At 37.0% G+C, this 25,735-nt stretch overlaps 1 protein-coding gene across 7 annotated transcripts in view; it reads left to right on the forward strand.

Annotated features, from left to right (window-relative positions):
* SLC9A9 (solute carrier family 9 member A9) overlaps positions 1-25,735 on the forward strand; it is a 682,953-nt gene that overhangs the window by 162,667 nt on the left and 494,551 nt on the right. For all 7 annotated transcript variants that reach the window (XM_078070810.1, XM_078070802.1, XM_078070787.1 and 4 more), the window contains 2 exons: positions 10,607-10,684; positions 12,232-12,308. In XM_078070810.1, coding sequence (XP_077926936.1) covers positions 10,607-10,684; positions 12,232-12,308 — 155 coding nt within the window. The remainder of the gene's footprint in view (positions 1-10,606; positions 10,685-12,231; positions 12,309-25,735) is intronic.

A 25,735-nucleotide genomic window follows, 5' to 3' on the forward strand; every position in this document is an offset into this window, starting at 1 on the left:
CACATTGTTTATCAATTATACTTCAATTAAAAAAAAAAAGAGTAGTGCCTGCTCATAGTAAGTGTTCAAAGTATATTACCTAGTAGCTTTGTTAGCATTATTACCAATAAAGCAGTGGTAACACAGGGTTTGAGTCTAAGTCTTGCTACTTACAAGGTATGTGACTTTGGGTAAGTCACTTAACTCTCTGAATCTTGGTTTCACCTCTGTAAAAATGGGTGTTCAGAATACTTCAGAGAGTTGTTGTGAAGAAACCTAAGAGACTGTATATGAAAGCACCTTTTCAAACTGCAACAACTTTATGGAAACGTCAATTGTTATTTTTATTATTAACTATCATTATGATTAATTAACAAGTGGTAACTGTATGAGTCTATAAGTGAGGAAGACAGACTCTGAAATTCGGCCCTCCCTAAATTATAATGACTGTGCATTCCCTCATACAAAGGCTTTTCTTATTGCACTGTCCATTTCTTTTTTTTAATTATTTTATTTGAGAGGAGTGTGTGCACAAAAGGGGGGAGTGCAGAGGGAGAGGGAGAGACAGAATCTCAAGCACACTCCCTACTAAGTGCAGAGCCCTACACAGGGCTCAATCCCATGACCCCAAGATCATGACCTGAGCTGAAACCAGAGTTGGTCACTTAACCAACTGAGCCACCCAGGTGCCCCTGCACTGTTCATTTCAATCTCACCGTTATTCCATGAAGTGAACAGATATTACCCCATGCTTCAGAGTAGGAAACAGGTTCTGAAAGCTTATGTGACTTGATCAAGATTGATCTGTGACAGAACTGGTTTTAAGACTAGGTCTTCTGGGGCGCCTGGGTGGCTCAGTCGTTAAGCGTCTGCCTTCGGCTCAGGTCATGATCCCAGGGTCCTGGGATCGAGTCCCACATCGGGCTCCCTGCTCGGCAGGAAGCCTGCTTCTCCCTCTCCCACTCCCACTCCCCCTGCTTGTGTTCCTGCTCTCGCTATCTTTCTCTGTCAAATAAATAAAATCTTTAAAAAAAAAAAAAAAAAAAAGACTAGGTCTTCTGACTCAGAGTTCAATGTTCTTTTCAAAACTCCCTACTGCCAAGTTAAATATTTAATTTTAAAAATGCTTTGTTCTCAATTCTCCACCTAATTTTGCCTGGAGTTGTAAACACTACCTACTTCCAATGAAATGCCAATGTTTATATCTGTCACTTTTGCATGTATGTTGTTCAAAGTGTATTTCTAACTTCCAGAATTCTACTTACTTCAAAAGTGAACATAATTTTGTGGTATAATATTCTCATAATTTCTCAGTGATAACTTATGATTATTAAAATTTTCTCTCCTATTAAAAGTTCTCCTTTTGCCATTTCTCTGTAATTTAGTTCTGCTTCTATGAACTGCAGTGCAAAAATGCTTATATTTCAGTGGTCCACAATTTTTAACCATTAGCATTCATAATACTAGGTATTCTAATTGGGGGGGGAAGTATTCTCAGCTTTCCGGTAATATTGGAAAAGAATGAAAATAACTCAATAGATTGGACATGACATGGGTTAACTATTTAAGGAGCACTTATTGCTCACTTGCCTGATTCTGTGTCAGGCCTTTTAGATATTTTATCCTACTGAAAAATCATAACAAATCTGGGTCCTCAATTCTTAATTTTCCCTCACATATTATTTATCACCTTTTATTATCCCCTAATCTTTATAAAGGTTCCATTCTATTTCAAATTTTCATAATTCTAAATGATAACTTTACAAGATGTTCATTTGGGAAGGACTGGAAAGGTGGTTTTTTTTTTTCCTTTAAGGAAGAATCCAAATAGTCCTACAACATTATGCAACCACTATAAATTAAATCAATTTCTATCTAGTCTTTTTACATATATTTTTTTATGTGTTGCTTAAATCAGATGGGCTCTAAAACTTTGTAACTTGCTTTATTTATTATCATAAACTTACCATTTCCTCAGGCTTTTAAAAATTCAGGTTAATGGATATAAATGTGCTTGAGTTTTGAGTTGTTTCTAAATTTTCGCTAGTGTAAATAATGCTTCAGTGAATACCTGTGTGTATAAAGCTGTTCTTGTATTTGAATTATTAAATAGGCTATTGAGTAATAGATATCAAATATTTATTAGAATGAATGTCTTATGGATCTTTGAAAAAGCACTGGAGAGAAGAGCCAACTGAAATCAGTGGGAAAAGGATGAACTACCAAATACCTATACATATTTCTGGGAAAATTGGCTATTTGGAAAAAAAAGAATTTGACTACTATTTGAGATCGATTAAAGACTCAATTATAAACAGCCAATTATTAAACTTTAGGAGAAAATATATTTATGACATTAGGACAGGGACAGATTTTTTTTTAAAGAAGTTACTAAAAGTAGAAATCACAGGTAAAAATGTAATAAGTTTTACTACATTAAAATAAAAAAAATTTCAGGATGCCTGGGTGGCTCAGTCAGTTAAGCGGCTGCCTTCGGCCCAGGTCATGATCCCAGAGTCCTGGGATTGAGTCCCACATCGGGCTCCTTGCTCAGCGGGGAGCCTGCTTCTCCCTCTCTCTCCCTTTGCTTGTGCTCTCTCTGTTAAATAAATAAAAATCTTTAAAAAAATTAATTAATTAAATAAAATAAATTTCTGCATGAAAAAGACCAATAACAGCATTAAAAGACAAAAGTGAAAAGTTTAAGGAGATGACAGACTAGAAGAATATATTTGAAATATAAATAACCAAAACATAATAGTAACACGATTTTATGATGAACTAATTAGCAAGAAAAAGTCATAGTGGGTAAAAGATATGATCCAAAAATTCACTAAAGAGATATCACAAAAGATCAATAAACAAGGAAAATATGCTCATTTCATTAGGGATATGCTCATTTCATAAAGGGAAATACAAAGTAAACAATAATGTGATAGCAGCTCATACTTATCCAACTAGCAAAAATTAGAAATTTGTCAATACTAAGTGTTGGCTAGAATGTGGGGAAATACTTTCATACACTCATGTAGGATTCGAAATTGGTTTAACCACTTTAAAGTATTTGCCAATACGTATTAAAGTTGAAGATTCATACACCTTATCATCCAGCCCACTTCTAGGTATTTTCCTCTTGTAGAGAATCTTTCACATGTATGCACTTAAGTACAAGAATATCCATAGAATTTTTTTAGTAATAGCAAAAAATAAGAAATAAACTAATTGTCCTAATTCCCTTGTTGGAGAAGGGAAAAAACAATGATGGTACATTTATCCAATAGAACACTATACAGCAGTCTAAGTGAACGGACAAAATCCACATGTATTAGTATAGATAAGCCTTTAAAAATAATGTTGAATGTAAGAAATGGAATGCAAAAGGATGTTTATGGTTAAATTTCTGTAAACCTTTAAAATACAAATGCAATATAATATTTATATGTATATTAAGTTTCTGTAAAATTTTTAAAAAATACTGATTATATATAATATTCTATACTAAAAATAATATCAATTATTGCTTATGGACACTTATATGTGAAGTATCAGAACATAGTCATGGAAAGAAAAAACACTTTCTAACTTCAGGGTATTGCTCACTTTGAGGGAGAGGTGGAGGGAAGGACTTTAACTCTGAGACATCATTTAAGATGTTTGAAGCAAAATTAAGAACATAAATGTCATAAAAGAGAAACAGCTGTGGTTTAGGATTTTTAAGCTCAGTGCTGCCTCTGAGTGGCCCACTGACCTTCCACATGTTCCTTAAACTTTCTGGGGGACAATATTAGGTCAGGGCTTAAAACATTTTTTAGTAGAGGAACCCTTCATTTAAAGAAAATCTGACACTTCTTCACAATGTGTAAAATCAAAACCGCTCAGGCAGAAACGGGAGGGCAGATGCAGGGCAGGCGCCAGAGCCGTTGTTCTCACTTCCTGTCAACCTGCCCCCTTCACGCAGCCCAGGCATCGGCAGAGATCCGTCTGCAGACCCCAAGATCAGCTGACCTCCAAGGCAGCTTCTCCCTCTGACAGCCTGTGTGTCTGTGGTATTAAGCACTTCTTAAACATCAGCCTACATGAGGTTAAAGCTTGTATGCTTGCCACATACAAGGGCTCTGAAAGAAACATCTGGAGGAATGGAAGAATGCTTTTTACTGTGAATAACCATTTTGTAATGTGGCTGTCCCACAGATTTGAATGTCAAGGGTAGGATTTCTCCCCATTTTTAAGAAAACATGAATTATCTTTCTGCTGCTCATGTCACTTCCTTACCTCCCTAAACTTATGCCCTTACCATTCTATGTTTTGATCTCCTCTCCTGCCTCCTTTTCTTGTGGTCTTTGTCTCTTTGTTTCCTCTCTATTTCTCCATCTCATCTACCAGCCATTTATCGGGTTCCCGAAGGACCCCACCAAACCTCCCAAACGAGAGGCCAAGAACCCACTGCTTCACTTTTTCGTCACTCACTTTTCCTTTAACTCTCTGTCCCCACTTCTGGTTGAAAATCAATTGAAAAGGATCAGCAACGACTTCCTAATTATGAAACCCGAAGGATTTCTTCTCAGCTCTCAAACCCCTTTTTGCAGCCATGGATATCAGAGTTGGATAGGTAGAGTCAGCTGCTCCGCTGCTGTTCCCTCAGTCAGCCAGGTGCTAAACACAGGTTCATTCTGGGGTTTTTCATTCTTGTCTCTCTCTCTACTTATTGAGTTTCAGATAAATAATTAATAATTGAGAAATGTATGTCCCAGATGTAGTACTAAGGAATTATTCTGAAAAAGAATTATTTATCTGAAGTTCCAATTTAACTGGTCATCCTGTATTTTTATTGGCTAAATCTGGCATCCCTGAGTTAGAGAGTAACACCTCCTTCTTACACTACACTTCTTCCTCACTTTCTGTGGCCCTGAGCTCCATTCTCTCCCATTCTCTGGTTATTTCTTCATTGTCTCCCTCCCTGGTAGTGCCCTTCTTCCCAATTCCAGGATTCTTTCCTTGGTCCTCTTCTCTTCTCTATGGTGCTCACTCTTTCAGAGATCTCAATTAAACTTGTCAAATCATTTCCTCTATGCTGATGATTCTGGATCATTTCTTCTTGGCCTTGACCTTTCCTCCAAGCACAGACTTTCGAGTGTCTCCCAGACACCTTGGACTCAATAAGCAAAGGTGTCAATTAGCCCTCAGCTTTTCTGACCTGTCTTAATCTCTGCCACATCAGCTCCTCCCCAACCACGTTCTCTCAGTAATTCATCCAGGCAGCAAAAACATAGATTTCTTTGGAGTTTTTCATTTTTGCTGCTCTATTTTACCTGCAAACCCTGCTAATCCTCTTTGCCACATGCCTGGCTTATTCTAAGTAAATACTTGTTGAATGAATGAATGTCTCTTGGGTTTGTTTCTTTCTTTCCATTCTGTCATGGCCACCTGAATTCACATGGTCATTACCTTGAGTCATTTTGGTAACTGCAGCTTCACAGTGGTTTCACTTCATTCAGGCCAATCTTGAGGCCCCTCCAAATTAATCTGCCCAAGACATCTTCTTAAAAAAAAAAAAAAAAAGACTTTATTTTTTAAGTAGGTGATACATTCACATAGCTCAGTGTTCAAAAGATACAAAATAGTAAGTTAGAATCTTGAAGAGGTGATTCAATATCATCTCTTTTCCCTATTAATTACATTTCTTTTATAACTAATTGAGACATAGGTACAAAAGTGAGAAAGATGGAGATCAAAAACTAATTGAAATAGTGAGGATTGGTTTTTGAGCTGGCTTGCTCATCTTTCTCTAAAACTAGAAAGACTTACATACCTAGCTACAGACTCAGCTGGAGTGTATGGGCCTTCCTGCTGGGCTTTGCTCTTATAAAGCTTAGGTCTGGGTGGAGCCAGGGACATCTACTCTCAGCAAGCAGGCTGATTCCAACATGGAGAGAGGACAGCACTGAGCTGCATACACTCAATTCCTTTTTTCCAACTCAGTAATCAGAGTAGTCACTCTCTGTTTCCTGGGGATGAGTGAGTGGAAGGTGGGACCAGGGCCAAGAGTGTTAAATCCTGCACAGCACTCCTCAGCTGGTGTGCTGATGGGTTACAGGTGGGCCACGATATTTCAATCCCCTCATCCTTGGGCTAAGGATAGTCAGAGGCCCAAGTCTAATCCTTTCAGTCCTGCGTAGTCTTACCAGGACCCTAATTTTTCCACAGTTTACCCCTATTGACCCAATATAATCATTTTCTGTGTCATGATGGGGAAAATACTGGGATATACCACTCTAAGCAGCGGTCATCTCTGTATTTATAGATATGAAGCCAGGACAAAGATAATCACCTGCTCACTAAATATACAGAAAATCCTTCTTCCAACTTCTACCTTTCTTTTCTGCTACCAGTTTCTCTTTCCTAGCCTCACTGGAGGCAACCATTAGTTTGTGTGTATGTGTGTGTGCGCGCGCGTGTGTGCATGTGTATGTGTGTGTGTGTGTATATATAAATATGTATATATTTACATATATATGTAAATATTCTGCATCCCCTTTTTTTTACACAAATCTTGGAATAGGCAAAATGCCTTAACAAACTATCCCCAAATCTCAATGATTTAACATGATAATGGTTTATTTCTTGCTCATGTCCCAATGCAGTATGGCCTTTGGGCCAGTGACGGGAGAACTACAGTCTTCTCCAGTAGCCATTAATCATCCCAACTTCCTTTAACCTACTGGCTCTGCCAGTCCCTAGGGATATGAGACCTCTGCCAGATGCTCTATATGAGCAACAAAGAAAGGAATAGAGCATGAAAGATTTAGGGGGTTTTCAGGGACCAGGCTTGGAAATAATTTATATTCCTTTTGTCCATATTTAATTGGCTAGGTCTCTGTCATATGACTACAAGGAAATGAAGTCTAGGTGTCTGACAAGGACAAAAATGAAATGGGGTATGGTGAGCCCATAGCAATCTTTGTTATATGCACTGGACATGCTGATCTTATACCTTGCTCTTTTGACTTGACAACAAATTATAGAGAGCAACCATTTCAATGCATAGACAGTTTCCCTGGCCTTTCTAAAAGTTATATAGTATTCAGTTGTATGAATTACACCATAATTTATTTAACCAATTCATGATTTCATTATCCCCAACATTTTTTTTCATTCTTTCATCTGTAGTGAATGCTCTTATCCTTATGTCATTCCATACATGTACAAGCATATCTGTAGGATAAATTCTCAGATGAGATATTGCTAAATCAAATGGTAAGGACATTTAACATTTGGATACCTATTGCCAAATTACCCTATTAAGAGGTTATACAAATTTATATTCCCACTGGCCACTTTATTGTTTAATCCTACTTGTATAAAACATTTCTACTTTCTCCAATTTTGAATGAGTGTAGCTTAAATCCATCTCCACAGGGTCAGAGAGAGCTCATAGTCTAGGTAATATCCATCTGCATTAAATTCCTCCTCTATCCCTCAGGAGCTCTGCATTGTCTATTTCTATTTCCCAAGTGTGTCTGGTACCTCCTATCAAAAGCATAACTTAGGGCAAAGGAAAACAAATGCACACTCTTGAGCTGTCTCTAGGTATGTCCCAAAGCTGCCTACCCTGAGCCAGCCAAGTTTTCTTTGAAGTCTCCTATTTATAGTAAGAGCACATACAGACTTTTTGAGATTTTTTGACTATGTCTGCATTTACTTTAATATTTAAAATGTTTCAAATCATCTGCTATTGAGTATAACTGAAACTCCAGGAAGCTACCAGTTTCCTCTGTGGCTTGGTGAATTGGCCCACTGCCCCCAGGGCAGACAAAGGATCATGTTCTGTATGGTGGTGCCCCACGGATAAGCTCCTATCCATCCTTCAAAACCCAGTTCATATGCTGCCTGAACATCAAGCCTCCCTGCAGGGTTAGCAAGCCCAGAATGGTGTTTCTGTCCCACAGAACTCTGAATTGCAGCCTAGCCCCATGCCTTTTACTGTGCTTGCACATTATCTTTCCTTTCTTAGCTATAGCCTTCATGAATTCACTGTATCTATCATATATCTTTAAGTACTTTGTAGCAAAGAAGAAACTTATTAAATTTTTAATGAAGAAAGCATTGAAAATGATTGAACACATTATTGTGTTAACCACTTCTGCTTTTCCAAAGGAATCAGGAATTACCAAAATAATAAAATCTACTTCTGAGTCCCAACTCCTCTTAAACACTCCTACATCTTGTTCTAAGTAGTTATGTTAGCCAGCCATCTCCTCAGAAACTACACATTTAGTCTGCCTATGAATATACACTCAATTGTCAGTGATATGCCTGTCACACTGATTAACACTGAGCATGCCATTCATTTCTTCTCCTGTCCCTGAAAAATGGGGATAATTGCATTTGCCAACTACCACTCAGGAGATGTGAAAATAAAAAATTCAGTCCCTCAGTTGTACTAGCCTGCAATTCAGTTGCTTACTAGCTTATGTGGCTAGTGGCTACCATATTGGATAGTACAATTATAGTGTATTTCCATCATCGCAGGAAGTTCTATTGGACAGGGCTGGTCTTTAAGTTCTCTATCTTAGAGGACTAAGGTCTTTAGCTGAAATATTTCTAGCTTTCTGTTTTCACTTGTCTTAGATTTTCCCCCTCAAATTATATTGAAAAATTTTAATTGTTTGGGCCTTAAAAACAGTCTCACCTCCAAGGCCATGATTTGAACACAAAATTTGAGGAAAATGACATGTGGAATCGCCATCTGGAGATTGGTACAGCAGCAGATCCTGCCATTTCTGAGAAATTGTCTGGGTTTGGAGTTACTCCCAGAACTCTGATTTAGCAGTTCCTAAGCTTATAGCAAGTCTGAAAGGAACACAAATCTGTTTTGTATATACAAATAAATCCTCGTATGCTGCATGCCATTCTCAGCCTGCCAGTTTCATCTGGGTGCTCCAGAAAATATAATTCAATAGCACATTAGTTAACCTGCATGCAGGGAATGAAGCATTCTGATTATTGAAATGTTCTGGTTGAGTGATTAACCTGATTTTTGCAGAAAAACTGCTGAGGCAAGGGATTTTCTGTCCAAAATGTTTGTGCCAGGGTACTTTTTTCTTCCAGATGATCACAGCTGCATTGCTTCATTCCTGCAACACTCAGAAATATATCTCTTTGCTAAAAACTTTCAAATATGCAATTGATATACTTTCAAAGAGACCTCATAAAAATAGATCAGTAATGGTATACGGATAATCTTAGAAGAAAGAACAAACTTAGAAGGAAACGTAGTATCTTTGCCCAAATTTTACACAGCCATAACCTTCAAGAGTTCCTAACAGCTTGAAAAATATTTTATTTTCTTTAGTAATAAATACTTAAAATGCTTACTAGATGTTAGGCAGTGCTACAAGGGCTTTACGAATATTAATTGATTTAATTTTTACAACCACCTTAAAATTAGGTATCACATTATTATATTCATTCTAAAGATGAAGAAACTCAGGCACAGAGAGCTATGGATGGGCCATAGTTGATCTACCTGAATGCTCATTGATACAAGCAGTTGTAGCATCAATGGATGACTGAGTTTATGAGGACCTGGCTGAGTTAAGTGACTCCTACTTCCCGCACCCACCCCTTCCCAAATATTACATGAGTAATGTTGAGGGACTGTTACAGAAAGGGAGAAGGAGGCTCCAAAGTGCTAAAAGAGCACAGAAGTAACTGGGGAAATCAAAGTGGATTTCAGAGAAGAGCAGCTTCTGAGATCCAACATCAGAGATGAGTTAGAATTAAGGCAAAAAAGGGAGGGAAAATTAAATATTATAGTTGTGAAACCACGTATCTGAAAGATTTTGATGAGTACTGTAATGGTTAAAAAGCCCTAGTGGTGAATAATGAATGACTGTGTGTGTGTTTGGGGAGGGGGGTAGAGAAAGAAGATGGTGAGTCTAAGTGAGATTTTAAATATTAAAAGAGTTTCATTTTCAAACTTCCCAGCAAATAGTGGATATTTGATTACATATTTCATTTCATTGTGTTTCACATCAAGTAATTTTTTTTGGCCAACTTTAACATTTAAGTAAAAGCCAATAAACAAATACTAGAAAAATCCATTTGCGCTTTCCAATATATTTTTCCACAGAGTCTGGAAAATATTTTAAACTCTGGAATGGGATAAGGTAGGGAAAACTAAGACCAAATTTTTAAAAATGTTTTATTTGGTAAAAGTTTAAATAAATTCTTGTCAGAAGCTAAAATGTTTGAGCACTGCCAGAAAATTTCTTGGACCGGAAAAAAATAAAACAGAATGAAAACATTTAAAATGTGAAAAGAGGACAACTAACCAAAATAAATGCAAAGAGTTTTCTTTGCCCAGAGAGGTTTTATTGAATTGTTGTTGTTATTAGCTATAAAATCGGGTATAGGTTTTACATTGAAAATGTTACTTCACAGTTACATTGCATTTATGAATTTCTAAGTTTGCATTTTTTCTTATTTTCATCTGTGCTAATTTAATAGCATGTTAATATACCTCATACAAACTTAGCCAAGGTGACTATAACTGTATTGTTAAAGCACATTTTTTTAGTGACCCAAAGGAGCATCTTCCTAACTGCACTTTTATCTTTTCTGGCAGATGACATTTGATCCAGAAATCTTCTTCAATGTTTTACTGCCACCAATTATATTTCATGCAGGATACAGCCTAAAGAAGGTAAATAACACAGTGATTATTTTCTTCCTTTACCATTAAGCAGAAAATTGTACCACCACTAATGAAGAAACAATTATGAGCTTATTTAATTCATAAGGATATCATTATCTTAGATTAAATGATACAGATTCAAATCTGACACACTTAGAATTCTTCTAAATCTGCTCTGCTCTGCATTGGCCATTAGCCACATGCAGCCATTAAACCCTTGAAATGTGGCTAGTTTGAATGAAAACGTGCTTTAAGTGTATAATATGCTTTGGATTTCACAGACTTAGTATTTAAAAAGAATGTAAAATATCTCCATTATGTTTGATATTGATTTCATGTAGAAATGATAATATTTTGGATATATTGGATTAAATAAGACATATATTACCAAAATTCATTTTGCTTTTTTTTAAACTTACTTTAATTGGATACTAGAAAAATCTTAAATGCCATATGTGGCTAACATTATATTTCTATTGGATAATATTATTCTAGATAATTGTAACCAAAGAGTTAGCTGTTAATTGGGATAGACATCGGGTTTATCAGTCAGGGTGAAAACTCAAGCTACCTTGCTAATACTCAGCTGTTGATGTTCATAGAAAGGAAGTCCGGTCTTGTAGCTTCTGTGCTCTTGCCTGACGTTATTTGGGTACCGCCTGAATGTGCACTTTTCATAGATTAGTAATTCCCTTAATAGTTTAAGTGCTAGCATCTCCTGTGCCTCAGATTGAGGCTCTGGTGTGTTTGAACTTTGAGATGCAGAGGTAGTATAGCTGCTTCTCTGCTGCCCATACCCCACCCCAGAGACTCCTGAGGCTCTCATCCCTTTGGCCTGTCAGCTCCAGCAGTCAAGGCGGCTTGTTCAGAACAGACCTGATTTTCTTGTGTACTCCAGGCTCCCTCTTGCTGTCAGTTCTAACTACTCAGCTCCCACTTAGAGAACTGGAAGAGAGTTTTCCTAAGCCAGCATTTGAGAAGTCTTAGAAGGCTGGATTTCCTCAGGCCATCCTTCCTTATCCCTAGCCCTAATACTAGGCATCGTTTTGTGTGATTCACTAAAATAAATTGTTGTATGTGATAAAGTTTTGTTTCATTACACTCAGAAGAAATACAAGTCAGAGAGCCAATGAGTCAAAAGGCAACTAAAATCTTTTAGAATAGTATTTTTAAAATGCTAAATGGGTTCCATTGACAACTAAATTTCTTAAAAGCTTTGTCTTCTGTTAATCATTCCAGAGTCCTGCATGGACATTGCCCCAGTTCTTTACTTTCTCTCTCAGGTCCAGCCGGTTCTGGCAATCATTCTCTCCTCTCTACCCTGTCATTTTCTGATGTATTTGTTCCCCCATTTCTCTGAGAAACCTCTGTCCTTTGCAGTATAAATAGGTTCAGCCTTATCCGTACAATAAGGCCAGGAACTAAGGCTCAAAAATAAAATTTGCCTACACAGTGAGGGAAGAGAGGGGCTGTGAAAGTGCATACATTTATTTTTATTTCCTGTTACAGTAACAAAATATATGGATGTACTATATGAAATATTCTTTTCTCCCCAGAGACACTTTTTTCAAAACTTAGGATCTATTTTAACATATGCCTTCTTGGGAACTGCCATCTCCTGTGTCGTCATAGGGTAAGTGACATTCAGAGCTCAAGTTCCAGGTGGCTGTGGGGCCAGTGATCTGTGGGAGGAATCTCACTTTTCCTGGACTCACACTGACTGGGTGATTTGTCTACCTTTTTCTGTATATTACATCTTTACACATTTCTTCTGACTCAATTCCAAGGTTTATATGTCTTCTGACAAACATAAGCCTTCAAATCAAAGCAAACTGAAATTAGGTTGCTGGATTTTCTCTGTGAGTTTTGGACCTCTGACTTAGGGAATGTGGATAACTTGGCTTGAGTTATGTGAATCACATTGCATTCGCCCCCCCCCTTTTTTTTTGCTTGAATAATGCAGGTAAACACAATACATTCTTTTTTCATCTTTTTTGCAGGACCCTACCTGTATTAGACAGGAATACAATAGTAGCTATATGTCAAGGGTTTGCTCTCTAGGGAAGGTTTGTAAGAGGACAGTCTGAGATAGACATCTCTAAATATCAGCAGAGCTGTTTAATGCTGGGATGGCTTTTCAGTTGATACGCTGTAGAACGCAGCCTTGTTTTTTTCTCACTATATTTTGTTGGTTATGTTGCTAAGCCCCCAAGTCTAACTCTATAGACTCTGGCTTGCAGCTCATCACAAAGCAAAATATGATATAAAATGGTGAAGCCAATCCAATTCACTTATAATCCTATCTATCCAATACATTAAATCTCCACTGCAGAAAACATGTTCAGCTGCTATGACTATGATGGTGTGGATGTCTTAAATTGTCTGATACAGCCAACTCCACCCTTGAATTTTACTGCATACAGCTATTATAACCCTAATGTAAGAAACTGAAGCTAAAAACACATGCTAGTCACTTATCCAGCTCTTCCCTTACGAAGTATTTAGTGTGTGTCACTGGAAGACTAAGGAGGTATCATTACTTGGACCTGAAAGCAGGGGAGTGGGTTATGTTGAATTCTCTGTTAAATTTTTATTGCTTCAAGCCTAGAATGAGTCAGACTACATTATGAAAATGTCCAGGATAGTTAGGGCAGTGAGGAAGCTAAAGATTTTAGCACTTGAAGGTGGAGGCTTGCAGGGATATAGATTGAGGAGTCTCATTAAGTCTGGACACCTAAGAGGTGTTTAAACTGTGACTAAGAGGCAAACATGGATTTTATCCTTCTCAAAGCATGTTTAGAGGAGAGTTGTTCTATTCTGTTGGTATGCCATAACTAAATATTCAAATTTCAAAGCTGGCAAGGGCCTTCGAGATTTGTGTAATTAAAGCACCTTATTCTGAAGATGAAGAAAGTAACATCTTGAAACTCTAATCAGTTGTCTTAAGAAATATATATAAAGTAGAGCCATGGTCAGGACAAAATTCAGACTTTGACTCCTGACTTAGCAGGTCTTACCATCATCCCCTCTTTCTTTAGCAATTTTTTGTACATTCCTCTACACCGTTCATACACATTGACAGACGGCTCTGAGATATGTGGACTCTTCAACAATGTTCATCAGTTTCTAGCAAATATTGATGGTTAGCAGTTCTATAATATGAGGATCTGAAATGTATAATGGATCTAAATTCTAAACTTATGGACAATGCTGTTAAATTATGTAATAGTCAGTTTTCATTATTACCCTGTTTCCTTTGTCTAACTGATTTTAAGTATAATTAAGTGTATGTATTTATACAATATGCTTTCACCATCATGAGAATTCTATAATCTATTTTTGAAAAAGAGCAACAATGTTGTGTGTGTGTGTGTGTATAATTGACTTTCCTAAAAAAATTCAGTTCAGGAAATTTGGTGAAGTTCATTTACTGGAGTTGATAACCTCTTCTGATTTTAAGGCTGCAATCAATAATTTTTGATGTAAAGTGATTTGAATAAAAAGTATAGCCCTGGGAAAACTTTTAGAACCATGTGCTTTGTTTGAACTGGCATTATCTGAAAAACAAAAACTTGTAGGGTGCCTTCATAATGTGGGTCATTAAAGTATAGAAGGGATAGGTAGTTTAAAGATTTTAAGGTCTTTTCCAGTAAAGTAAAGGAAACCATTAAAGAGCTTTAGCTTGATGGTGACAAGGTCAGATTTATACTTTGGGAAGGTCATTCTGGTTGTTGTGTGAAGGAGAAATTTTAAAGTGGGGAAAAGATGGCAGTCAGGGGACAATTTAAGAGGCAATTTCCATAAGCTAGGTTGGAATAATAAGGACCTGGCCTCAGAAAGTGGCAGTAAAGATGGATATGGAGTCATCAACATGTTGAAATCCTGAGAGATAATGGAGTAATCAAAGGTAAGTGTATGGAGTGAGAAGGAATTTACCCGGGCAACAGCACTATCTGAAGAAAGGGAAGAGATAACCACAAAGGACTAAGAAGTATTGGGTGCAAGATACAGGAAGAAAATAAGCAGGACATGTGTCTGGAAGTCAAAGGAAGAGGGAAAGGGAGGGTAGACGGTGTCTAACACAAGGAGGTCAAATGGGACAGGAATTGGAGTATCCATTGGATTCAACCCCTTGGAGGTGATGGGTGACTTCACACTCGTCCTATGGGCAGAAATAGAGTATTGGCAAGTCCAATTGTTTTGGGTCCTGTGGGATGAGAAACAAGAATTTATTTTTATGCTGTTGATCTCCAGATACAATTTCAGAACTTCTGAAGGAAAGGCACAAACTTGAATTCAAGCCAAACTGACACTTACGCAAGTTAGTGACTCTCATTGTATGAGTCATTCAAACATACACTCAAACCTTAGAAAATGAGTGGTTATGCTTTCCTGATAAATTAATAGTAATAAGAACAACACAACAAACATTCATTGAGTGCTTTATATGAAGTATACCCTTTTTAAAAGTACATGGATTATCTAATTCAATCCTCAAGATAATCCTATTAAGTAGATACTATTATTACCCTCATTTAACAGCTGAGACAGCTGAAGTTTAGAGAGAACACAGTGTAAGTAATAGAGCTGGCATTAGTAACTAAATAGTTTGGCTCCAGAGTCAAATTCTCAATGCCAAAAATGTGCTTTACTTCTATTTATTATCATTACTAAAAAATAGAATGTAAAACATTAAACTAAAAAATAAAATTGAATAAATCAGTCAATATTCACTAGCATACTGCATGTTTCTTCATTAGCCCCATAGGAGTTCTCACAGATATGAAAGATTTTTATTTGGGAATCCCATTCAAAAGGAATTCACATTTTTGAGAGGAAAAAGGAATGCCTGGGTTTATGCAGATATATTCATACTTGCATGAAATGAGCAGAAGGAGAGATTCAGGACAGTCCTAGATTGGACTGAGAATAATTTCATAGAGGAGGTAGATTCTGAGTAGTCATTTAGTTGAAGGGGATGAGGTAGTTGGATTTTCCATGCCATCAAGTGCGTTAGTCCTGGTGGGTGTGGGGAACATTACGTCAGATTCAAAGCAGGAGAGCAGGTTTCTTAGAGCTGTGTAAGAGAGTGTGGAAACTGAAATGCTGGAGAATCCTCTGACAGACAGCAATGAAGCCTGGCATCAGGAATTTATGAGAATGTGAAGGCTATGAAGAGTGATTATGGGACATGAATGAAAACTGAGCTAGTGGGCTGTGGTCTCATAGGTGAGGACTGGATCGAATCAAACTACAGGTTGGCTTTAGATCTGGACTCAGATGCTTTATAGGAATTGAGATCATTGGGTCCATTTGAATGAAAATAATTCTGCATTAAGTTTTATTAACTTCATGTCATTTCAGAAATCAGATGCAAACCATCTTTTATATTTCATGACAAAGTTTAACATTATCACTTCTGACAATAAAATCAGAGAAACTTTAGAAAAATTTTAATTTTAATTTTTTTAATGTTCTTAAAGAATTCAACCACCTTTTATAGTCCTCTCCCCATCTTACCATTTAAGAAAAATATTAACTACATCTCTGTTTTTAAATAAAACCCATATATTTGAAATATTTCTTTATTCACCTCCTCCATCTTTGGAAGCTATTCCTTTATCTTTGGCCCTATGTCTCTACCCTTGTGTATGACACAGATGTATATATCATCAAAAGGACAACTTATCTAATGCTTACTATCAGCATATACATTTTGTCCTTAGAACTCATTAGTTCCCATGAGATACTTCTTTAGGAGTAATGAAAATTATATTCTTTTAGTTTTTCTGTAAGTGAGGAATTAAAACAAATTCCGTAATTTCAAAAATACTTGGAGAAAGGGACATGGATCTAAATAATGAAGAATGGGTTGTTAATTTTAAGAATAACTTACTTTTTAAATCTCATCCCATGTGCCAGACACTGACCTATGCTTCTTACATTGTCTCATTTTATTCTTACAGTGTCCCTGTGGGATAGGTATTATTATTATTATCCTTACTTTTCATGGAAGGATGCTGTGGTTGAGATTTGCCCAAGATTGCACAATAAGTGAATGGTAATAAATGGCAAACCCAGTCTTACTTCAAAACACACAATCTTAGAATCCCCTTATCCTGCTCCTTTTCCTAATATGATACTTTACATTTCTATAGTGTTTTGCAATTAGTAATTATATATGTCAGACAAATCATATCATCAATAATTTCACATTCTTACATTTATCATGATGGCTGACAATTATAAAAAATCTGAATATTTAAGAATGAGCTGTAAATATAATTGCAAAGTAGAAATGGTACCTGTCTTTTCCTAATGGAGGCAGTTAGAGGTATGATAGGAATTCATTTTACTTGGTTAGAATTACTGGACTCTGGGTAACCTGCTCTGAATAACCTGGATTCATAAATGTGAGGTTGTTTATATTATTCATATCAACATTCCTCAGGAGTATTGATTTTCCCATTGGGCTCCTTATATGCACACCATAGAAGCTGAGCCTGACACTCTGCCCATCTGTCCATCAGGCATATGAGTGAAGGGGCCTCATGGAAGCTCTTGCCCTGCCTTCTGGTATAATGCCTGCTGACCTGGGGACCTTTAGGCCTAAGTACCCTTGGCTCTGGTTCTGGAATTGCTGCTGCTCTGTCCTTAACTAGGATAAGGTATGGTGAGTGTCAGTATTCTCAAAATGCTGACTCCTAAACCTGGAAGAAGGAACACATTTGCTAGTCTGGAATCAAAACCTGAACAGGTATAGTTCCTAGATGGAGGCCAAGCCATACCTCAGTTCCTTAAATTTTAGCCCTGGAAAGAGAATGGCTCAGAAGAGAATTCTTAACCCAGAAAACACGGATCCTGAGATGGTATAGAAAGACTTTGGGGAGGCAGTGAATCTCCTTAGATTCTCCATGAATTTTCACTGGAAAGAGTCTGCATAGATTTCACTGTTTAGTCAGATTTTTCTAGAGAATTGCAATCCACAAACACAAAGAACTAGTATGTTTTCAAGAGCCTGAGCAGAGATAGTTGGGATGGGAAGGATTTTACATATCATCATATTTAATTAGAACTGAAGAAGTCTCGGGCGCCTGGGTGGCTCAGTTGGTTAAGCGACTGCCTTCGGCTCAGGTCATGATCCTGGAGTCCCGGGATCGAGTCCCGCATCGGGCTCCCTGCTCGGCAGGGAGCCTGCTTCTCCCTCTGACCCTCCCCCCTCTCATGTGCTCTCTCTCTCTCTCTCTCTCAAATAAATAAATAAAATCTTTAAAAAAAAAAAAAAAAAGAACTGAAGAAGTCTCTAGGCTGCCTTCAGGGTGATCATAAAGTCTGGAAATATGCATGCCATTATTTTATCATGTGCTATAATGTAATAACAATAAACCAGTTATTATGTATTTATCTGTGTTCCCAGACTTGGTGGCCATCCCATATGTATACCTAAGAGTGGAAATGCCAGGTGAGGGGCGCCTGGGTGGCTCAGTCGTTAAGCGTCTGCCTTCGGCTCAGGTCATGATCCCAGGATCCTGGGATTGAGCCCCACATCAGGCTCCCTGATCCGCAGGAAGCCTGCTTCTCCCTCTCCCACTCCCCCTGCTTGTGTTCTCTCTCTCGCTGTCTCTCTGTCAAATAAATAAATAAAATCTTTAAAAAAAAAAGAAAAAACAAAGAAATGCCAGGTGGTAGGGTCTAGAAGTGAACATTAGTTTTTACAGAATAATCCCAGATCATTTTCCAAAGCAATTGTACCAATTTTTCCTCTTAATTTTTTTGGCAATCTAATAGGTGTGAAATGAAATTATTATATTGTGGTCTTTATTTGTATTTCCCTGATTCTTAATGAAGTTGATTGTATTTTCATATGATACCTACTCAAACTTTTTCTCCATTTTCCTGCTAAATTGTTTTGTCATATTTTCATTAATTTGCCACATTTCTTTATATGTTTCATATTTCATTGAGTTGCCATATTTCTTTATATGTTAATCCATATTCCTATGTATGTTGCAAATATTTTCTCCTAGTTTGTGTCTTATGCTTTTAGTTTGCTCATGATGTCTTTTATTGAACAAAAGTTCTGAAATTTAATGTAGTCAAATATATAGATTTTTTCTTTTATGGTTAGCATTTTTGTGTTTTGCTTAACAAAGCCTTTCTTACCCCAGAGTCAGAAATATATTTTCTTCTAAAGTGTTTTAGAGTTTTGCCTTTTACAGTAGTTTCACTTTCTGGAACTGATTTTTTTGTACATGATACAAAATAGACAATCAATTTTTCTTCTTCAGATAGATAACTAATTATTCTAACATCACTTATTGTCTAGTCCTGCCATTCCCCAGGATCTACTATGCCTCTTGTATTATGTGTTGTGGTTTCTGTTTCTAGACCCTTTGTTTGGTCTATAATCCATCTCTGCACTAATATCTCACTGTCTTAATTGCTATAGCTTCATTATAAGTCTTTGTATCTTATAGGATAAGGCAAAAAGAATGCTCTTCTTCAGGATTACTTGTTATTACTTTTTAACTTTTATAAATTTACTCTAATGTACATATCTAGGAGTGTATAATTTTTAAGTTTATAAATATATTCTTTATACTTTGTTCATGTTGGCATGCCTATAACTCTAATACTCTTTCTTAGTATTTTCCTTAGGAACCCACTTGCACATGTGCACTAGGAGACATATAAAAATATTTGTAGAAGCATTGTTCACAATAGCAAAAACTTGGAAATAACTCATATTTCACTAAAAGGAGAATGGGCACATAAATCTGTATAACATGATATTACCCAGCAGCAAAAAACAATGAAATAAAGTTGCTTTTGATAGTGTGGATGAATCTCAGAAACTTAATGTAAGATCAATAAATCAAGTCCCATAAGACTACATGCAGTATGACAACATTTTTATAATGTCCATAAATGATGAAGATTAAACAGTATTAAGCATGCATACATGTAGGTAAGAAGGCATATATGCATCTGTGTAATAAGGAGGGAATTCAAAACAAAAATTCAGAGAAGTGGTAATTTCTGGGGGAGAGGGAAAAGAATGGGATGGAAAGAAACACATAGAGGAAAGAAGCTATTGGTAATACTCTGGCTCATGGATTGCAGTGTGTTTTCAGGTGTTTTATATAACTTGCATATATTTTGTATATATTCTCTTGCATGTATCAATTATGTTAAAAAGAAAATAAAAGAAAAAACAAATAGAAGGAGTTTTTTAATAGATTTACAAAACTCTGCTTGATAATACTGCTTCCTTCCATTTCTGGGAAACACTGATTCTTTTATTGTTTCTCTTTGTGTGTTTTAATAAGAACAAGTCAGTTTGGCAGGCAGTAGCAGGGAGGCAAAGGCGCCAAGAGTGTATTTGCCAGTATCCCCCTGGTTAATTCTTATCAACCACAAAGCCCTATATTTTTCTTCTCTTCTCTCATTTATCTCCACCTTCTTTCTTCCTTTTCTTTCCCTCCCAACCATGTTTTTCTCATCATCCCATGAGACAGTGCCTAGGCTGCTGCTCTCTGAGACTCCATTTTTAGTAGACTGCAAAACAGAGTTCGGGGAGGCTGTGTTGAGTCAGACTGGAAGGCCCCATGCCTCCTCTGTGCATTCATTTATTCTCTGGATTCGGAGCTGGCACAGTAATAGCTGTCACTGGTGTCAAAAAGAAAAATAAATACACTGCTGCCCTGACACAGCCAAATAAGAAAAAATAATCTCTAATCTGTCAAGTATAGCCCAAGCTGCTTAGCAGTGTGGTTTCTCATCTCCATATCACAGCATGCATGGACTGTATTTCTGGCAGCAGAGAGGAGAGTGAAGTTTTTAACGAAAAGAAACAAAAGGTAGAATGGAGGGGACCGTGGAGAACATCAGAGAGTTAGCTTGGAGGTAAAGGAGTTGTCAGAGCCATATGGATCTTTGCATTAGTCACCAATCTAATGCATAGTTCTACTATCACACCCTTAGAAGATGTCAGGGATGAGAATGACAGAACAGGACAGAGAAAAATAAGTTCTGAAAGAATCAAAAAGGAAAGCAAATAAAACCTAACTCCAAATTAAGAAATGTTGAATGTCATGTAGAAGGAAAAAAATATGTTAGACTGTTAAGGTGAAAAAAGAAATGTCTGCTAATGAAAGAAAAAAATGTATAAGAATAATTGAAGCATACTCTTTCTGAGAAAAGAATTTACCTGAGAAGTCTCATTATTAAACAATCTATACTAAAAGATTCTAGCTATGGGATTCCTTTTAAATGAAATATTCAAGTCTTGGAATTATCCAGTTTACCTTCATTCTTCAGTATCCTCAAGCACAGAATCAACATTTTTCTCAACGTGTCCAAAATCTGATGGAAGAGCTATGGTAAATGTGGCTAAGCCTTTATACACACACACACACACCCCACCACCACCACCACCACACCCCATTGGGATAAAAGATTAAAAAAACAAGGGAAGGGTATCAGTTATCTATTGCTTTGTAACAAACCACTCCCAAAACTTAGTGGCTTAAGACAACAACCATTTTATTCATAATTTTGTGGCTCAATAGTTTAGGTTCGACTCAGCTGGGAGTTCTGTGGTTCTCATCTGGGGTCACTTATGTGACCACAGTCATCTGGGGCTTGACTGGGATCAGGTGGTCTAAGATAGGCTCACTCAAATGTCTGGTGGCTGATTCTGACTCTTGGCTAGTTGGTCTGGGGACTCAGCTCTGTTCCATGGAAGCCTCTCATCTCTCAGTAGGCTAGCCCTGGCTTTTTCCCATGGTGGTCTTGGGACAGCAATCTAAGATGATAGGAACAGAAATGAAAGACTTCTTAAAGCCTAGTCCCAGAAGTCACACAATATCACTTTCACCATGTTGTATTGGTAGGATTATCACAAGAGCAGCCAAGATTCAAGGCATGGGGAAATAGGCTTCAGCTTTTGATGGGGAGGTATGATGAAATTACATTACAAAGGTGTATGCATACAGGGATGGGAAGAATTATTGTGGTCATATTTGCAAATAATCTACCACAGGAAGGAATTATAAAATATCTTCAGAGATTTCAAGGTAAGAGCTTGGAGTAGCAAATGGGATTCACAACCTGGAATAAACCTATGGCTATGAAAGGAAAACATGATGGAAAATCAAGTCAACCGTAGAGGGCCTAACTCACTGGCCTCTTCTGTTAGGCTTCCTGATATTCCGAAAGCAGTAACAATGGATTCCTAGCCTGATGACTTAAGTGACCTACTAAGAAGTATCTTATAATGCTCTGTGTTTGGATATAAAATTTTTATGGAAAGATATATATAAAGCTCAAAGGAGATAAGTTAGAGAGCATGGCTCACTAATATTTTATGCTACTAAAGGACATTCATGGAAAATTGGCCCTTGCTCAGCTAGAGCAGGCAATTATGGAGAAGTTTTATTTAATTTGAGAACTTCAGTTGGCTCTTTTTACCACCAGTGATGAAGAGAATGTGGAGGTGGAAATATGGCCATTTTAGCTATAAATGTAACAGCATCTCCACTGAGGGGGTTTCTTCCATAGCTACACTTCCCTTGTAAGGAGCTGTCATGTCAAGCCTGGTTCACATCCCCATTCATTTGGCGGGTGGTGGTGCTTTGGAAAAGGGGGTAGCTTAAGAGATGGCAAAAGCTTGATCTTGGCAACTTATTCACTTTTCTTGAATAGTTTAAGAAGAAATAAAGTTAAGGAACTATGCCCCATGGATTTTATTGCACCCTTCCAGGGTCTTGAAGAATTTCTTAAATATGGAAGCCCATGAATTCTTCACTGAACTATAAACTACGTTATCCAAACACTCAAACTTACCTGTATGTTCTTTCCTATTCTCCATTCTCTCCCATCCCTAGGGGTAAATCTTATCCTGAATTTTATTTATAGTTTTTCCATGTTCTTTTGAGCTTTATAAAAATATTATCATACTCTTCATTGTCAAGCCATTTGCTTTTTTTCCACTCACAGTTTTTCTAAAATCCATGCATGTTATGGTTTTCAGCTGTAGTTCATTCACTTTTATTGATAATATACAAATATATGAATATTCCACACTGTGCCTATTCTCCTATGGACAGAGTTGCTTCCATTTTGAATATTCTTGTACAAGACCCCTGGGGCCCTTGTAGAAGATCCTTCAAGTAATGAACTTGGAGTGGAATTTGCAATACCGAATTGTTTTCCAAAAGTGGTGTCCCCACCAGCATGTGTAAGCATTTCCATTGCACCACATCCTCACTAATGCTTACTGTTGTCAGACTTCTTCATGATCAATTTCTCTACCCTGGTGACAATACCACACTATTTTAATTATTACTGCCTTTTAGTAATTAACTCTTGATATCTAATAGGATAAATCTTACTTCCCTATATTATTCTTCATAAGTATCGTAACTATTTGGATCTTTTTCTTTTATTGTAAAATCTTATCTAATTTTTTGACTCACTGTGTTGGTATTTTGATTAGAATTGCATCAAATCCATAGATGAGTTTAGGGAGAATTGACATATATATGATACTGTCTTTTTGTTCTTAAAATCTGATATCTCCCTTTTTTGTTTTCTTTAAGTCATTCAATAAAAATTGAAAATTTTAACTCTAAGAGTCTTGCACAACTTTTATTCCCTTTAGTCCTAAGAATATTGTATTATGTTATAAATAGTTTCATTTTCAACATTTTATTTTCTGAGTGTTGCAATTGAGCAGTCTTGATGAGTAAGAAAATGGCCCAGTTCCAGGTAGCCTGGAGCTTATAGTCTATGAGGCGGGCAAAAGCACAACTGCCGTGAGTGTTAGCAAGAAGTGAATGGTGCAAAGAGATCATAGACTTGGAGGATCTGCTTGAGGGAAAGGTCTGGTGTGGTAAGAGCTATGATGAGGTGGGTGGAAGGGGCCGTGGGAGCACACTCAGTGGGCCAGAAGAGGCTTCTGGGGAAATGACTGCTAACCTGGGATCTTACATTTATATCAAAGGAGGTAGCCAGGCAAAAATCTGGGAGAAGCCATTTCAGGCAGAGAGGACAGCGTGTGGGAGGCTAATAGCAAGATGGAACTTCAGTTCTGCCTTTTGTCCAGGGAGGCTGGACCATGGACAAGAAACAGTAGGAGATAAAGGTGTCGTGGAGGGGGAAGTTAGCCAATGAACCTGAAACCTTATTCAGGAGTTTGGACATGATTTTGTAGGCTGCAGGGTGCTAAATGGGGGAGATGTATTTTTAAAAGGTCACTCTAACTAGAATATAAAAATGGATGAGAAGAGGTCGAGGTAGTATGTGAGAGAGGAGTTAGGAGGTGATGTTAGTTTAAACCCAGAGACTCCTTGGTTGGATCTGAGAGAAGATTTGGAGATGGAACTGACAGGTCATGGCTATTGAACAGATTTAGAGAAATAAAGGCCATTATGAGTGACTATCAATTTTTTGGCTTTAACCATAAGCTCACTCTGCATTTGACTTTCAAATCTAGTACAGTTTGGACCTCATGTGCTATTCCCTTCCATCCTTGTTTTATGTTCCCTAGTAGACTTAACCTCTTAGTTATGTCCTCACTTTTAGTAAGAGTCAGTAAGAGTTAATGTATTGCCAAGTGAATCAATGAATTAATGAAAAGATTTGAGAAATGCATATCCTTTCACTGACAAAGAGGTAGTGGAAATAACAAGTTACAACAAGAGCTAGCTTTTTTGGTCTATTTTCTATGTTCCTGGCTTTGAACTTACCATTCTGCATTTATCATCTCATTTAATCTTCACAACAAAGAGTAGAAATAGATACTTCTATTGTTCCCTTTTTTTAAGTAAGAAGTCTGAAACTCAGATTGCCTAAGTAACTTCCAAGGTGTGACTGACTCCAGAGCTTGTATGCTACACTCACCACTGCAACTTAAAATGCATCCTTCGACCTAGAGGAGCATCAGCAGCACCTGGAGCTTATTAGAAATATAGTCTTAGGTCTCAACCCAGACTTCCTGAATCCCAATCTGCATATTTCCAAAAGCCCTAGGGGAATTTGCTATGTTGTACTCCCAAACTGGTAGAAAGATTTAATACCTTACTTAGGATTTAGTAAGGACAGACTTATAAGAATCAAGATAATTTTAACTTATATTTAATCCATATTATTCAGGCATCTTTGAAACTAAACCAAATCAATTAATGTTAAAATTTATAGCCACAAGATTTAAATGGCAATCTGTGTCAGTGTACATGTCTGGGTCAAATATTGTATGTGTATTATGTAGAAGATAATTGGTTGAATACTGTTAGGCACACAGAACCATCACAGTGAGAAATGCCTAATGTTCTGGTCTAAGGGTTTTAGCACTACCAGTGTGGGAGGTGCTCAACCTGATTTAGCAATTACATTCTGATGTCATTAAAATGAAATGGCCCCAATAAAAGTAATAGAAGTCAATCTTAACTATAGTTCTGAGATGCTTTATTGCTCTATTTCACCCTTACTTACTAAATTCCACTGCATGAGAGGTAGCTATAACGGTTTCCAATTGGCAAGCTACATTATCAACAGAATCATGAATATGAATGATGACATCATTGTTTTAGCTTCAGTGAGCACGTGTAATCTTGAAGGTCATTGCTACTGGATCATAGGTACCTACAATCTTTATTTTCATATGATTTCTTGACTCTTTCCTGTTGTTGCATTTTCTTCCACCAATATGTGAGTGTGATTTTAACATCTATATGAATTTGACCTGATTTTGACTGGCTTTTTTTTTTTTTTTGAACTTTTGTTCCAGTACTTTGTAGATTACACAATCTTTTCCTTAGCTTCTCAAGGATACTGTATATCGCTTGGTCCCCCTCGTTAAATAAGTTCTACAACGATGAGAAGTATTGACTATAGTGATGACAATTGCTTGCATTTATTGAGTTTTTATTTTGTGCCAAGCACCACCCTGTGCTTTATATTGCATTAGGCTCATTCATTAGCCCAATTTCCCATTAAAATTTTTTCTCATCATAAGAATATATCTTTATATCCATAATAAAAATTTCCCCACTTTCT

The sequence above is a fragment of the Halichoerus grypus genome, chromosome 1 (genome assembly GCF_964656455.1).
Source record: "Halichoerus grypus chromosome 1, mHalGry1.hap1.1, whole genome shotgun sequence".
Classification (NCBI taxonomy): Eukaryota; Metazoa; Chordata; class Mammalia; order Carnivora; family Phocidae; genus Halichoerus; species Halichoerus grypus.